The 15,634-nt window shown below is 41.9% G+C and overlaps 1 protein-coding gene across 6 annotated transcripts in view; it reads right to left on the bottom strand.

The window, feature by feature from the left end:
* Positions 1–15,634, bottom strand: part of LOC101165497 (stimulated by retinoic acid gene 6 protein-like) — an 86,975-nt gene that overhangs the window by 43,448 nt on the left and 27,893 nt on the right. For 3 of the 6 annotated variants that reach the window (XR_013647883.1, XM_023963039.1, XM_011484056.4), the window contains exons 2-6: positions 15,119–15,197; positions 14,765–14,865; positions 13,555–13,685; positions 13,350–13,470; positions 13,197–13,248 (exon numbers count right to left, since the gene is read on the bottom strand). Coding sequence is in view for 5 of the 6 variants with exons in the window: in XM_023963039.1 (XP_023818807.1) it covers positions 13,197–13,248; positions 13,350–13,470; positions 13,555–13,685; positions 14,765–14,865; positions 15,119–15,197 (484 nt within the window). In the remaining variant the exon portion in view is untranslated. Of the gene's footprint in view, positions 1–13,196; positions 13,249–13,349; positions 13,471–13,554; positions 13,686–14,764; positions 14,866–15,118; positions 15,198–15,634 lie in introns of those variants that run through there. The other 3 variants (XM_020709278.3, XM_078932226.1, XM_078932227.1) reach the window with 3 other exon arrangements.

Genomic DNA, 15,634 nt, shown 5'->3' with positions numbered 1-15,634 from the left:
AAATCAGGAGTTGGAGGCCGCACTCCGTTGTCTGGCGGCCCAGAACCCGTCCAGTTGGTCCAAGTTCCTCGTTTGGATTGAGTACGCACATAATAACCATCCCTCCGCTGCCACCGGTATGTCACCCTTCGAAGCCTCTCTCGGTTATTCTCCACCTCTGTTCCCCTCTCATGAACTGGATTTGGCCGTCCCTTCTGTGCAACACCACCTCCAACGCGTTCAACGCGTTTGGCGCCAGGCCAAGGCCGCTCTCCTGCGTACACGGGACAGTAATTGTCGGATCGCCAACCGTCGCAGGAGAGCGGGTCCCGACTACCAACCCGGTCAAAAAGTCTGGCTTTCCTCCAAGAATATACCCCTGCAATCTACCTCTCGTAAACTGGCGCCCCGCTATATTGGTCCATATACTATTGAGAGAATCATTAACCCAACCTGTGTCAGACTGCGGCTCCCGGCGGCTTTAAAGGTACATCCCTCGTTCCATATCTCGAACATCAAGCCCTTTCAGGAAAGTCCACTTTGCCCGCCATCCGCTTCCCCGCCTCCCGCCCGGGTCATCGACGGCGCTCCTGCTTTCACCGTTAGTCGGATCCTGGACATCCGCCGCCGGGGTCGCGGCTTCCAGTACCTGGTGGACTGGGAGGGGTACGGTCCGGAGGAGCGTTCATGGATCTCGCGCTCCCTGATTCTGGACCGTTCCCTCCTGGACGACTTCTTCCGGGCCCACCCGGATCGCCGTCCTGGACCGCCTGGAGGCGGTCGTTGAGGGGGGGGTACTGTCATGGTGGCTGTGTCAGCCACCTCCCCCTCCCAGCACTCCTGCTCCTGCTCTGCTGATTGGAACCAGCTGTCCTGCATCTCCTCATCTCCTGCCTGCCTTCATAAGGGTTGTCTTCTCCAGTATCCAGCGCCAGTTTGTTATACTTACTCCGGTGCTTATGTCTGGCCCTTTAGTATTCTCTAAACCTTGTCAAGTCACGTTGTTACTTACCTCGCTTGTACTCACCTTCAGGTTCATCTCCCACTGGTCATGCTGGTTCCCGCGGTTGAGCTCCTCTCCACGTTCCACGCTGGTCCCGCCGTCCTCGGCGCCCACGCCTCGCTCCACATCGATCCCGCCGTCCTCGGCGTCCTGCTCCACCTCAAGTTGGTCCCGCCGTCCTCGGCTCCCCCACATTACGCTCCTCAGGTTCCACGGTCCGCCGCGCTCCTGGGACGTCAAAGCGTCATCCAAAGATTTCTCAAGCTACGCTCTCTTGGAGACTCTGTAAAGCCCCTGGAGAATTAAATACTCTTTACAAACTATTTCTGGTCGAGAGTTTACTTCCGGGTTTCAGCAACTGGGTCTGCCACGTCCACGACGCCATGACAAAAAGCACGTTTAGAAGATAATCTAGTATATTACGGAGCTGCCAGATATCAATGTATGTAGCCTCTCAGTAGAACTCCTTTCCCCTTCCGGTATTTCAAACACTACTGCGCATGTGCAAATGATTTATTCCGACCGAAAGTGAGACCGATTTGAACGTTTGTTATAATCGGAAAACGTTTTTCTGGGTCCACGTACACGGTTGGATTCTAATCCGACCATGGATCCGATCAAGATATTTTGCACATGTAACCGCGGCTTATGGTGTCAACTCGCAGCGTGGTAGTGTTACGGGGAGAGGATGAGGGAGTACCCAGGTGCAGAGAGGAGAGGAGGCAGGAGGTTGCAGGGAAACAGGAGCTTTAATAACTAAACTAAGGAAACCAAAAACCACTGCAAAAGCAGGCAAACCACAACTCGAAACTCGAAACACTTAACACGCAAAACTGGGGAAGAGGAGAATATGGACCAGCACAGGAGGAAAGGGAAAGACAAGACTTAAATACATACAAGGGAACAAGACACAGGTGGAAACACTCAGGACCGATGGGGAAAGGTAAAACTTGAGACAACAACAAAACAGGAAATGCTACAAAATAAAACAGGAAGTAACTCAAACAGGCCCGAACATAAAACAACTAGAACATAAAGGCAAAGAACCTAAAACCGTGACAGGTAGGGGTGTGGCATCACGATGGTGTCTCTCCATCGTGAGGTCAGTCACTGTGGTGACCACTGACGGGATATGCAGACAATAATTTAACTTCTTCTAATCTTATAATCTTCTTATCTTCAAACCTTTACAACCATAAAACCCTACATCTTAAAACCATTTAGCCTTTTCTTATAACTGTGTAACCCTAAAGCTTAAACACCCCATTAATCCTATACCCTTATAATCGTATAACCTTATATACTTATAACCCTATAATCTAACCTTATAACTTATATAAATTTTAACTTTATAATATTTTAAACCTATAACCTTATAACCTTAAAATCATATAACATGTATAAGCTGATAACTTGATAACACCTATAATTTTAAAACTTTAAATCTTAAAACCTTGTAACCTTCTACTCTTTTAACCTTTATAGTCTTATGACCTAGTCCACAGAAGGTGTCTCCACTGCCCAACACTCCATAAACTACTTCTGCATCTCTTACATTGTTCAGGCAGTGTCCTTCCTCCTCCTTCTACCACATAGTCATGTCTATAGATCTATAGTTCATAGATAGATCATAGTCATAGATCTATTGATCTAACTCCTAAACCACTCAACACTAAAGACTGCAGAGAAAAGGAATCGAATTTAAACAGAGTTCAGATCTGCAATTTGCTGAAACACTCATGGTAAGCGGCAGCAAAGCAATGTATGATGTAAGCGTCTGAAATAAAAGCCTTTGAAATTAAAGGCACAGCATTGCTTTGGCCACTGAACATTATTGGCAAACCATTAAACCACATTTCCTTTGCAATATGATTTATTTAGATAGTGCTTATTGTGAGGTTCTCTTTGGGAGTGACCAGGATGGATACAATCAGGAATGAATCTGAGGAACAGGGCTCTGTTCCAGAAAGCAAATTATGTGAGTTACCTCGATAGACTTTAGGCTAAGGAAGTTTATAACCTCAGCTTTCGGTTCCAGAAATGGAGGTATGTTTCTGGGTATGTCAAGTTGCCAAAACAACTCATGCTCTGAACATAACCTGGTCTGGAGCAGGTTTAGTTGAAGGTTAGTTTGTTTACAGAGAGGTGAAGCAGCATGGCGAGTCCATTTGAAGATTATTTGTTGGATGAAGAAGCTCAGATAATGCTCCGCCATCATTTTTTTAGTTAAGTTACCTTAAAAATAACACGTAGTTTTCAGACATTTATTTTACTTTCATTCAAATTATTTCTAGTAAGTAGGTGTAACTTTGGTGCTGCTGTTTGATCGGCACCCCAAGGGATTGTGGGATACCATTCCCTTTGCCTGTCTGGACGGGTTGAGATTTAAGTGTGGGTTTTTGTCCAAATGTGTTTAGTTGCATAGCTGTTTTACCGTGTTTTTCCTTGTCATTGTGTCCGGTTGTGTTTAATTCTTTCTTCACCATGAGTGAGAGGGAGGGAGAGGAGGATGACCAAACCCCTTGTGCTGAATAATTTTGCAAGAGTTGAAGTCCAATCAGAATAAAAGTAATCAGAATTTTGTCTAATTGAACACAGTGCAAATCCACACTGTGTCACTAATTTTTATGTTATAAAAATGAGAATACCTGCGGGTTTAAACTTATGCATATGAGAGTTCAAGAAAAACAATAAATTAAGATGGATAAACATTAAATTGAATTGGAGTAAAATGACAATTAGATGGATAAATAGTAAATTTGAGTTGTATAAACAATTATTGAGTTGGATAGACATAAGAAATGAGGTTGAATAAACTCAATCACTTGTTACCAATTGAAGTAATTCATTTAAGTTGGATATATATATTCCCAAAAGCATTTTGCTTCACAATGTAATTGGAAATATGATTAGAAACTCCCGCGTCCACTGAAATGCTGGTCCTCTTCTCTGAATCATGGAACTTTAGCCCAGGTTCTTGTGTCTTCTTCTGTTCAAGAAGACTCTTAAGGGGTGTTCTCAGGGTTGCCAGTTGTGAGACAAACTTGACCAGATAGGTTACCCAAGGAACTTCATCTTTGCTGCATGGCATTCCACGTTGTTTAAAGCTGACGTCTTTTTGGGTCCGGCCTCACTCGCTGTTCACTGACGACGTTTCCCACAAAGGTAAGTGTCTTCACTCCAAACTCGCATTTGTCTTTTTTTAGTTTCAGATTGACTTCTCTTGTCTTGTCCAACACTTGTCTCAGTCTTTTGTCATGATCTTCTCGAGTAGCTCCCCAGACAATGATGTCATCCATCATGGTCTTTACTCCTGGAATGTGTTTGTAGATCATGTGTATAGTTTTGTGATAGACTTCAAAATCAAGTTGCATATCGTAAGTGAAGAAACCTGTACCTGTCCTCAAGCGTGTTGAATGTACAAAGTTTTGAGCTCTCTTCTTATAACCTCAGCTGCCAGAACCCTGACGAGGCATCTAGTTTACTAAACCACTTAGCTTCAGCAAACTGTGCCATGATTTTTTTCTCTGGTTGCCAACTTGAAATGTTCCATTTTGATTGCTTTGTTTAAGTCTCTTTGGTCTAGACATGCTCTTAGAGCACCTGTTTTCTTTTGTATGACTACCAGTCACCTGACCCATTCATTCATCTATCTTTTTGATGAGCTCAAGTTTCTCCATGCGTGATAGCTCGTCTTTCAGATTTCTTCGTATCACAAATACGAATACTATAGGGATGCACAACAGGAGGGACGCTTTTATCTAAGCACTCCAGGTAAACATCATAATCTTTCAAAGCAATCTTTGTACAATTTTATGAGCAGGGCCATTATCATTTGCCACTTCTTCCAAAAATGTATCAATGATTTTTCCTAATATAACATAATTTTGCACATATCTGAACTTTTAAAACTAGATCTATTTTACTGATATAGTATTATTTTTTCTAATCTTTTACACGACTTTAATAAGTAACCTAATCCGCATATATTTTGGATAACTGATCTGCATTTGCCATGTTTATTTCTGAAATAGTTATTTTTTTACATAATAATTAAGTAATTCATCTTTGTCATGTGCTTTATTGATATTTCAGGATTTTTAATTCTGTCTGATAAAGTTATGAACCAGATAATGATAAATCATGTAATAAAATGGTTATAATAGAAAAGGGGAGGGAATATGTAAGTTTATTTCCTTCCACTCCCTTTCAAGCAATATGTATTAATATGTGTAATTATCCTAAGTTTGATTCGTCATTGTATAAATGTATAACTGATGATTGTTTTGTGCATTATTCTTTTTTGATTGCTTGACATAAACCATTTTAAAAAAATCAAATTAAATCAAATTTTGATGATGTCACTGCAAACACTTTTAACTAGGTTTAGCTTTACAGTCATGCTTAGTCCTAGAATCGGTTGCACATTCTTACACACGACCAGCAGTTGTGCAAGTGTCCTCTGGTTTTACGTTTGAATCTTGCAATTGTTGTTTTACAGGAGCCTCAACAAGCTTTTAAACTCTCTGCAAGGCCATATAGTATATCTTCCTATATTTCCTCCTTTTTGTTATAACACTTCACTCATTTATTTTTTATTTTATTTTTCTCTCTATAAATGAGCGCTGATAAGAGACACGCTGGTGTGAGGTTTGTTAGTTGGAATGTGAGGGGGCTAAATGGTCCTGTAAAACGAGCAAGACTCTTTAATCATCTCAAATCTTTAAAATGTGAAATTGCTTTTCTCCAAGGATCAGATCAGACTCCGAAAATCGTGAATTGGGCAGATTTTCCACTCAAATTTTAATTCTAGATCCAGGGCCTCTGCCATCTGGTACACAAAAAATTCAATTCAGGCCTACCAGGATCATATCAGACCCACAAGGTCACTTTGTAATGGTCTCCGGGGTCCTTTATAATGAACCTGTTGTTTTGGTAAATGTTTATGCTGCCAACTGGGACGATGGGGAATTTCATAACGAAAACTACCTCACTAATACCTGATATAAATTTGCACAAAATAATCTTTGGAGGTGGCTTAAACTGCGTAATTGATCCTAAACTTGACCGGTCAAATCCCAAACCCACAAAACAACCAAGAATGGCTAGATCTATAACAGTTATTATGGAACAAACAGGGTGTGTTGACCCTTGGTGCACCTCTTTACCCACAAGGTTGCTCCTTCTCCTTCTTCTCACCTGTACATCCTTCATTTAGCAGAATAGATTATTTTTTATTGATAAAAGCATTGTCCCGTTGGTTTCTGATGTTAATTACTCAACTATACTTGAATCAGATCATGCCCCCGTGCTTTTAGACCTAAAAATGTCTCTACAATGGAAATGTCGCCTCCCCCTGGAAACTAGATAAAACCTTACTAGGGGACAGCGAGTTCTGTAAATTCATTGCTAAAAAAATTGACGAATATGTAGAATTAAATAAAAAAGATGCCACTCCATCATTACTTTGGGAAAAACTCTAAAAGTTGGAATTAGAGGTGAAATAATCTCATACACTGCTCGACTCAATAAGTCGCAGAGGCTTGAACAAGACCAGCTCATATCATCATTAAACAAAGTCGATTCATTATATGCTACTGCCCCTTCTCCAGAACCGTAACAAGGAGGATCGACCTCCAGACTAAATATAATCTCTTGTCCACAGCTAAAACAGAACGTTTATTGCTAATGTCTCTCACTATGAGCATGGGGAAAAGGCAGGTCGTCTCCTTGCACACCAACTTAAACGACAAACAGCCAGTCGACAAATTCTTCAAATCAGGAAATCCCATGTTGTCTTAACAATGGATCCAGATTAAATAAATGCTACATTCTCCTCATTTTACTCAAATATTTATAAATCAGAATAAAAAATGCCCACAGTGAAAATAATAATCTCAATGCCCCAAGCATAACACCTCACCACAGGAATAAGACTGAACGCCCACTGCAACTGGTGGAAGTAACTGATGCAATAACTGAAATGCAAAGTGGAAAGGCACCTGGCCCAGATGGCTACCCCCTGGAGTTTTTCAAAAGGTTTTCTAGCCCGACAACGACTCCTTTTCCCATGGTTCACTTCCAAGAACACTTACTGAAGCTATCATCACTCTCCTTCTTAAACCTGGAAGGGATAGCTCTGAATGGGGCTCATTCCGTCCTATTTCCCTTTCAAACAGTGATGTAAAAAATTTTGCCAAAATCCTAGCCCGGCGTTTAGACCCAAGAATACATAATATTATTTCAGTTGACCAGACTTGTTTCATCTCTGGACGGCAGTCTTTCACTAACATACGTAGTCTTTTGAACGCCGTTTATTCTCTGGCGTCCACTGGGGTACCTGAGGTGGTTGTTTCATTGGACGCAGAGAAAGCCTTCGACGGGATTGAATGGGAATATCTATTTGAATGTCTAAGAACATTTGGATATGGGCCAAATTTCATCTCCTGGATCGGGCTCTTGTATACTTCTCCTGTAGCTTCTGGGATCAAAAAAGGCAAACAATCCAAGTATTTTCAGTTATTCAGAGGAACACGACAAGGCTGTCCAATTAGTCCTCTCTTATTTCCTTTAGCTATAGAAACTTTATCTATTATCCTTAAATCATCAACTTCAATGAAAGGCATCCACAGGGGAGGGGAAGAGCTCAGAGTTTCGTTATATATTTGTTATATTTTATATGTGTATAAATACATATTTTAACCTGTGACAAATAAAATTTACTTACTTTCTTACTTACTTACTTATACGCAGATGACCTTTTAGTGTATATTTCTGACCCTGTCCCAACTGTTCCCCACATCATTGATGTCCTACAGAAGTTTGGGCCTATATCTGGATATAAATTAAACTTCAATAAAAGTCAGTGCTTTCCTCTCAACATCTTAGCGCTTCAATTACAAGACATTGCCTTACCATTTCAGATGTCCAGAAACAGTTTTAAGTACTTGGGAATTAATATCACAAGAGACTTGCAAAGTCTGTATCAAGAACATTTCCTTGCCTTACTGGAGAAGGTTAAGACAGACCCGAAGAACAGGGAAGTTCTTAACCTGTGTTTTGCAGGGAAAGTATAATAATGAATATACTTCCCAGATTCCTTTACCTGTTCCAGTGCATCCCCCTCTACATCCCTAAATCTTTTTTTAAATCAGTCGACAAAAGCTTTTCTTCATTCATCTGGAGCGCCAAGAACCCAAGAGTCTGTTTAAAATTATTACAAAGACCTAAACATCAAGGTTGCTTAGGCCTACCAAACCTGTGTCATCACTACTGGGCCTCTAATATTAAAAAAATTATGCATTGGCTCCAAGCTTCTGATATTAACTGGTGTCGACTCGAAGCCTCCTCCTGTAAAACCACAACTCTGAGAGCCCTAATTGGATCTACCGTATTTTCCGGACTATAAGTCGCACTTTTTTTCATAGTTTGGCAAGGGGTGCGACTTATACTCCGCAGCGACTTATATTAGAAATAAATTGAAATAAATACATTGTTAACCCTCCTGTTATGTTCATTTGTGAGGAACAGAGATGATGTTTCTGGGTCAATTTGATGTATGAGGTATGTTAAGTGTTAAGAGGATGTTAAGTGACTCAGAGAATCAGCAAACTTTTTTTTACAGTAAGATCTTGAAGGCTAACAACATAATATTCTATTTTCCAATGATTTCATAGATTCAGAAATGCAATAAAAGTGAAAACTGTTTCTACAAATACAGGATGAAAACAGAGTATTAGTTAGCCAATGATGCTTCATGAAAGGAATAAATAAATAAGTTTGAGAAAGAATTACTGTGAAATTATTAGATAAACAGTCTGCTATGATTGTGTCATATAAGGTTGTGAAAGTTAAAATGCGACTTATAGTCCAGTGCGACTTATCTGTGTTTTTTTCTACTTTATAATGCATTTTTGGGCTGGTGCGACTTATACTCCGGTGCGACTTATAGTCCGGAAAATACGGTACTCTCCCCTGTGTCATTTCACACTATATTACACACAATCCTATAGTTACAAATACCTTTAAAATTATATTTCAATTCAGACAGACGTACAGACTCACTCAAGTGCTTACCACCAGTCCTATACGCAAAAATCACCTTTTTCTCCCTGGTCAGACAGACTTCGCATTCACAATTTGTGAAGAGAAAGGTATTATAAACTTTAAGGACATGTACCTAAATGGTATATTTGCAAGCTTCAATGATCTTGCATCCACATTTAATCTGCCTCACTCTCACTTTTTTCGGTACCTTCAAGTGCGTCACTTCCTTCAGCAGCATGACCCTAACTTCCCTAACATACCTCCAGTCTCCATGTTAGATGAGGTGTTTGAGTGCCCACTTAATTCAAAAAGATTAATTTCCAAAATCAAAGACTGCATATCACTTCATGACAGCGTAGCTCTTCTGAAAATAAGAGGTAGCTGGGAGGAGGAGCTTGGGCGAATTTTGGATGATAATGTATGGAACAGGGCCTTACAGAAAGTTAACCACAGTACTTCTTGTGCCGAGTTAAATATAATACAGTTTATTATACATAGGGCTCACTTCTCTAAAGTAAGACTGTCAAGAATTTATCCTCGCCAACTTGACCCAATTCCCACTGCTCTCTCTGGTCAAGGCTACTCTCCGCTCTTTATTTCCCCTCATTACTAGCATCATTCACGCCTCCCTTAAGACTGGAACTGTTCCTCCTGTTCTCAAAACTGCAGCTGTCACCCCCATACTGAAAAAAACAAGTTCTGATCCCACCAATCTCCATAACTACCGCCCAATCTCTAATGTTCCACTCGTTGCAAAAATCCTTGAAAAAACTGTCGCCTGTCAAGTCCACACCCACCTCTCTTCCAATAATTTATATGAATAACGCCAGTCTGGCTTCCGTCAATTTCACAGTACAGAAGCAGGCCTCCTTAAAATTACTAACAACCTTCTACTTGCCGTTGACTCTGGTTTAGCCTCCATCCTCCTTCTACTTGATATGACTGCTGCCTTTCATACAATCTCACACCCCATCCTTCTGGAAAGACTTTCAACCATTGGCATCACTGTGTTACCCCTAAGCTGGTTCCAGTCCTATCTTTCAGGCCGCACGCAATTTATACAATTAAAGTCATTCACCTCTCCCACAGTTCCAATTACCACAGGTGCGCCCCAAGGCTCTGTCCTAGGGCCCCTGCTATTCATCATTTACTTTCTCCCCCTTGGTTATATCTCCCTAAACACAACATCCACTTCCACCTGCCTCCCTCTCCAAATGCCTTCTTGAAATAAAATCCTGGTTCACTGCAAACTTCCTTAAATTAAATAGCAACAAAACTGAACTTCTCATCGTAGGAACAAAGACCACCCTAAATAAACTCCCTAACTTCTCCATTTCCTTCAATAACTGCTCCATCCTTCCCTCCCTACAAGTTAAGAGTCTGGGTGTCATCCTCGATAGCACTCTCTTCTTTACTGCCCACATAAATAGCATCACCAGGACGGCCTATTTCCACCTCCGAAACAACCGCCGTCTCCGCCCCTATCTCAGTCCTCACTCCACAGCCATTCTAGTCCACAGTCTCATCACCTCTCGTCTAGACTACTGCAACTCCCTTGTATCTGTAAATATGCAGCTCGGGGATCGAGGGACAAATTTTTCTCTGTCTGGGGTCCGGTTTTAGATCACTTTGGCAAACTCAGAATTCTACCTGAGGCCTCCTCACATTTTATAATAATAATAATGGACTGCGCTTTTCAAGACAATCAAAGCACTTACATTGTGTCCATTATTCATACACTCCTCATTCAGACTTGGTGATGGTAAGCTACAGTTGTAGCCACAGCTGCCCTGGGGCAGACTGACAGAGGCGTGTCTGCCAGTTCGCGCCTACGGCCCCTCTGACCATCACCGGGATCATTCATGCACATTCACACGCCAGTGGAGCCACACTGGAGGCAAGGAGGGTGAAGTGTCTTGCCCAAGGACACAAAGACATTTTGGCTGGTGGGAGCAGGGCCAACCCTTCGATCATTGGACGACCCACTCAACCACCTGAGCCACTGTCGCCCTTACCATCACAACCCATCACAATCCAGTTTATAGTTTAAAACATTCCAACTCTTCTTAATTAATAATTTTTAACATTAGACACTTCAGTCATGGTTCAACAAAAAGAAACACGCATGCCCAGCCGCATCCTAGAATCCTTTGGTGCCATTAGACCCAACGTGCACGTGATCGCCACTACAATATGATGCAGCTTTCAAGTTAAAAGCAATCGTTAAGAGCAGCGTGAAAAAATCCACCATCACCAACGGGTTTGGAAAAGCCGGTCAGCTGCGTGACGGAAAAGCTGCAATCTGCAGCTTGGCTGCACGTAAATATGTGGGAATAACATCAGCCTTTATTTTTTCGGGACACTACTGGAAACACAAATTGACGTGATCGTTTTAACGGTTTCTAGGGACTGAGCGAAATTTTACTTTGAAAAGCTCATCCTGCCCCACAGCCGCCATGTGAGCTGGAGAGAAGTTCCCCTGCTGTTCGTTCACATAGAGCTGCAGGACCGATGGCAGTCTGAAGGCTCCCACACGTAACAACGCATCCACAAAACGTAAAGTATTAAGTCCGATTGCTCTGCACAGATACAATTCGCTCCGTCCACCGGCGCAATGGGGACGAAGCGCTCATCCCTGGAGCCGCCCTGGCCAGGGGTGTCGGAGAAGATAGGAAGGGGAGACAAGGAGCGCGCGGGGCGAGCGCGGAGCGCATAGGCAGCCCCGGAGCAACAGTGTTTGTTGTGGAAAGAAACTTCTGACGCACGCGCCGCGCTGAGGCGCGCGCTTTTCAGTTGCCGCTGCTTTATTTTACTGGTGTGTTTTTTTAACCAGCCCTGTTCCTACCATATTGCTGCCCCGACACAAGCGGAAGGAGAGCTGTCCCCGTTCGCCCCTCCATCCAATGCTGCTCCTTGCTCATTCTTAAACACGTACAACAGTGTGGCGACCCAGGCATTGGCAGGCATTGGCCCCGCCTTTAGCCCCTAAGACTCATGGGAAATGGGGAATCGCGGAGGTAAATGTCCTCATCATAACTGAGGGATGTAATGTTGATTATATGGTTACTGTTTGTAATTTTATGTATGATACCTCAATTGTCAATGAGTAAAAAAACAAAAAAAACAAAAAAACATAACTGAGGAACTTGTGAACAGAAGTGACATCCTTGCTGTTTGGCAGATGTTGGTGTATTCAAGTTAATGAGCTGACGCAAGGCTTTCTACTCCTACATTTGCACCCAATCTGGGAGTCAGGACGTGCTTTGTCGGGCTGACGGCGTTGCGTAATGCATGCGGCTTGTACACTGACGCGGGTTATGTATGTAGGACGCAAGCTTAATACGTGAAAATTAGTGGGTGCGGCTTGTAATCGGGTGCGCTCTATAACCCGGAAATTACGGTATATCTTTGTTTCATTGTATTTTATGTATGTAACAACTCTCTCTTTGTTTGCAATAAAAACAAATTTGAAAAAAAAAAATCTTTGTTTCCAGTTATCTGCAAGATTGCCTGTCAATTAAGTGAGCTTATCCTTGCCGAGTCGGAGTCCTTCGTTGTCCACAGACTTCTGTTGCTGCGCGTTATCCAACAAATCGGAAACAAAATTATCTTCTGTTTGTACAATGTCTCCCTCGGTTCCAGCTTAACTGTCACTGCTGCTCTTAGCCATCACACGATGTAGTAATAAGATGAGACTATAAGCCTACTCTGCTGGGTAATAATGCACAGCTGGCAGCAGGCGCCGTGGCAGGACGTCTGGGTCAAATGGGGCGTCTCTGTCTGGATTCCAATCGAGGAAGCACGGGCTCGGGTTTCAATAAACGCTCTTGCGGGCAAGAGTAGATCTCTGCTGGGGACCGTGCGCGCAGATGATGGTAGGCAGTGTAGTTAAACACACATGTGCAGTGACGTATGTCTCAGAGGATGTTCAAATAGTCGATCTGCATGTCAATCAAGTGACATACTTTTCTGTGAGGATTATTATTTTCTGATGGCATTCACAAAAAAAATATTTATTTTTGATGGCCTGCGATCAATAGCCAAATTATGGTAAAAATATGGTAAAACCAAACTAAAATGTGAAGTGTAAAACTTTTTTGAGGGGGGTGCAGTTGGTGTGGGGGGGGGGGCACTACACATACCAAATAATGCTTGATCACACACCCACCTTCACCCAAACGTTAGGACAGGTGACTACATCCCAGACTGTGATGGCAATCCTAGAAAGGAGCACATTTGAAATGTTTTCATCTTTTCTTTTTTTTAATTGTATAAGGTACACACAGTGGTGAACTATGAAACCCATATAAGAAATACTTACCAGAACACAGAGTAAAGTATGCCCATCACCGATCCAGGCAGCCGAAATGGTGTTGACAGACAGGCAAAAAAGGGGAAATACACCAGCCCCAATTCTAAAGCTCCAAGCAGGATTTCTATAGCTGAATATTCAGGGAAAGATGCATTCATTTTAATTAGTACAAGCCGCCTGTACACTGAGGTGGTGATAAAACCTAACTGGGTACCTATTGCCCATGAAGGAAGTTTAAAAGGCCGGAATTCTTGGCGAAAAAACACAAATGCCATGTTTGCCATGGCACCAAATGCAAAGCCGTAGGACCAGCGGTTACTGAAGCTGCTCAAAGTGTCCAAAGGCCTGCGTCATCGAGAAGACAAAACATCAAAAAATCTGAAAGATTGATTACACAACAGCACAGATGAGACCATAAAGATTTCTGGAAGTTTTTCTTTTAAGTCCCACTCCAATTTTCTTTTGATCTAATTTTCAAGGCATTCCCGGGGGTTTTTTATTTATGATTTTGCCATTTTTAACCAAAATCTAAAGCCATGTGTCGTTTTCTAGGACATAGTTTCTGCAGAGCAGCAGGAGTTCATTAGAAATTCACCTCAGAGTTGTGGGCGGGACTGGTGGTGGGGAGTAAGCCAAGCCAACACTACCAGTGCAACAACAATGGGGAGCAATATTGCAGCTGACATTTTTGACATCAAAAATGTCAAAAACATCAAAAACATCAAAAAACGCAGTTTTCATCTGAGTGGGTCTTCAAAGTATCTATTCTGCTTTTGTACTTAAATAAATTCAAAGACATGTTTTAAATTCCCGCTCACTGTTTTTGTTGTGCTGCTAATGTTAGGTTGGGGTGTGAGGGGCTGTAAGCTAGTGGGAGAACGTGTCGAAAAAGGGGGAAGTAGGGAAATGAAGGCAGGCTCACACCGCACCAACAGTCCCTCCAAGGACTCTGAGGTGATTTTCTTATAAACTCCTGCTGCTCTGCAGAAACTACTATGTCCAAGAAACAAAACATTTTTTTTTCAGACTTGCTGTTCAAGTGAATTCAACAATTTTCACATTTTCTGAGACAGTCAGTCGGTGACGTTTGTGCCCCCCCCCACTTGTGTCAAGCTCTTCACTCAGGCAAGACACAGCTTGCAGAAGGGGGGGAAAGAGGGCAGGGATACTCAGCTCAGCACCAATGGCCACACCCATGTAGAGAGATTTTGGAAACAGAGGCTTCAGATAAACATGAAATATTGATTTTTGAAGACATTTAGTTTGTGGGATTTTGGTTAAAAACTTCCTGATCATAATTATTAAATTGAATTAATAATTAAAAAACCACTGGGAACGTTTTTATTTAAATAAATTGTTAAAGGGGGGCTCTAAGTTCTAAAAGATTGAAGGCTTTTTAAAAATCGTTGCTGCTTTCAAATTACACCACCACTGCAAAACGTCTTCCCAGGAAGGGCACCCTGTTGTCGATGAAGAGCTCACGGCCTCGAGTTTGGAGGAATGACAGCACTCCTGCAATCAGCACCTGGTGAACATATGACCCCCCCCCCCACGAACATAAAGTTACAGCAACAGCCCTAGTAATCATCATCTGTGGATCCACTCTACATCCTTTACATAAACTATTACTGCTGCAAAATGAATCAACATTTAATCACGCCTCAGAAAAAAAAGTAATTACCTACAAGGTTCAGCAGTTTAAGGTTCTTACGTCACCATTTTCTGATTTGTTACTCTTGCTTTCTGATTTTAAGAAGTTAAATCAAAGGTCAACTTACAGCTGGAATGAGCGAAAAATGAAAGAAGGTGTCCAGAGAAATTGTCTGATTGCATTCTTCCATTTCTTCCATGAAAGTCCTGGAAAAAAAAGCAATTTAATTGCAAACAGGAGCAGGAACTATCCAGAACTTGTGTGTGCCAGTACCAAGTCAGGATAAATGCAGAGGGCTATAGAAGGAAAGAAGGAAACTTTAATAGAAAGAGTCTGGGGGCCTTGGTTCCGGTCAATTGAACATAAAACTAAAGTGGATTTAAGTAGACATTTAGGCCCAGGGAATAGATCCAACAGTACAAAATGTAACAAACCCTTCAACAAGGTCTTAAAGTTAATCTCCTTTTAATTATTATGATGCAAATATAATCACAGTGCAGCTTATATTCAAGAAAGAATATGAATTTCTCAAAATAAAGCAACCCCTGAATAAACAGAGCCAAACAAACCCACTCAGAAGATGTTCATTCATTCATAATAATAATTGGATTTTTCTGCGCTTTTCCAGATGCACAAAGTGCTT

Source organism: Oryzias latipes, chromosome 15, assembly GCF_053564925.1.
Source record: "Oryzias latipes strain Hd-rR chromosome 15, Olatipes_Hd-rR_3.1".
NCBI lineage: Eukaryota > Metazoa > Chordata > Actinopteri > Beloniformes > Adrianichthyidae > Oryzias > Oryzias latipes.
This window is presented reverse-complemented; position numbering and strand designations above follow the sequence as displayed.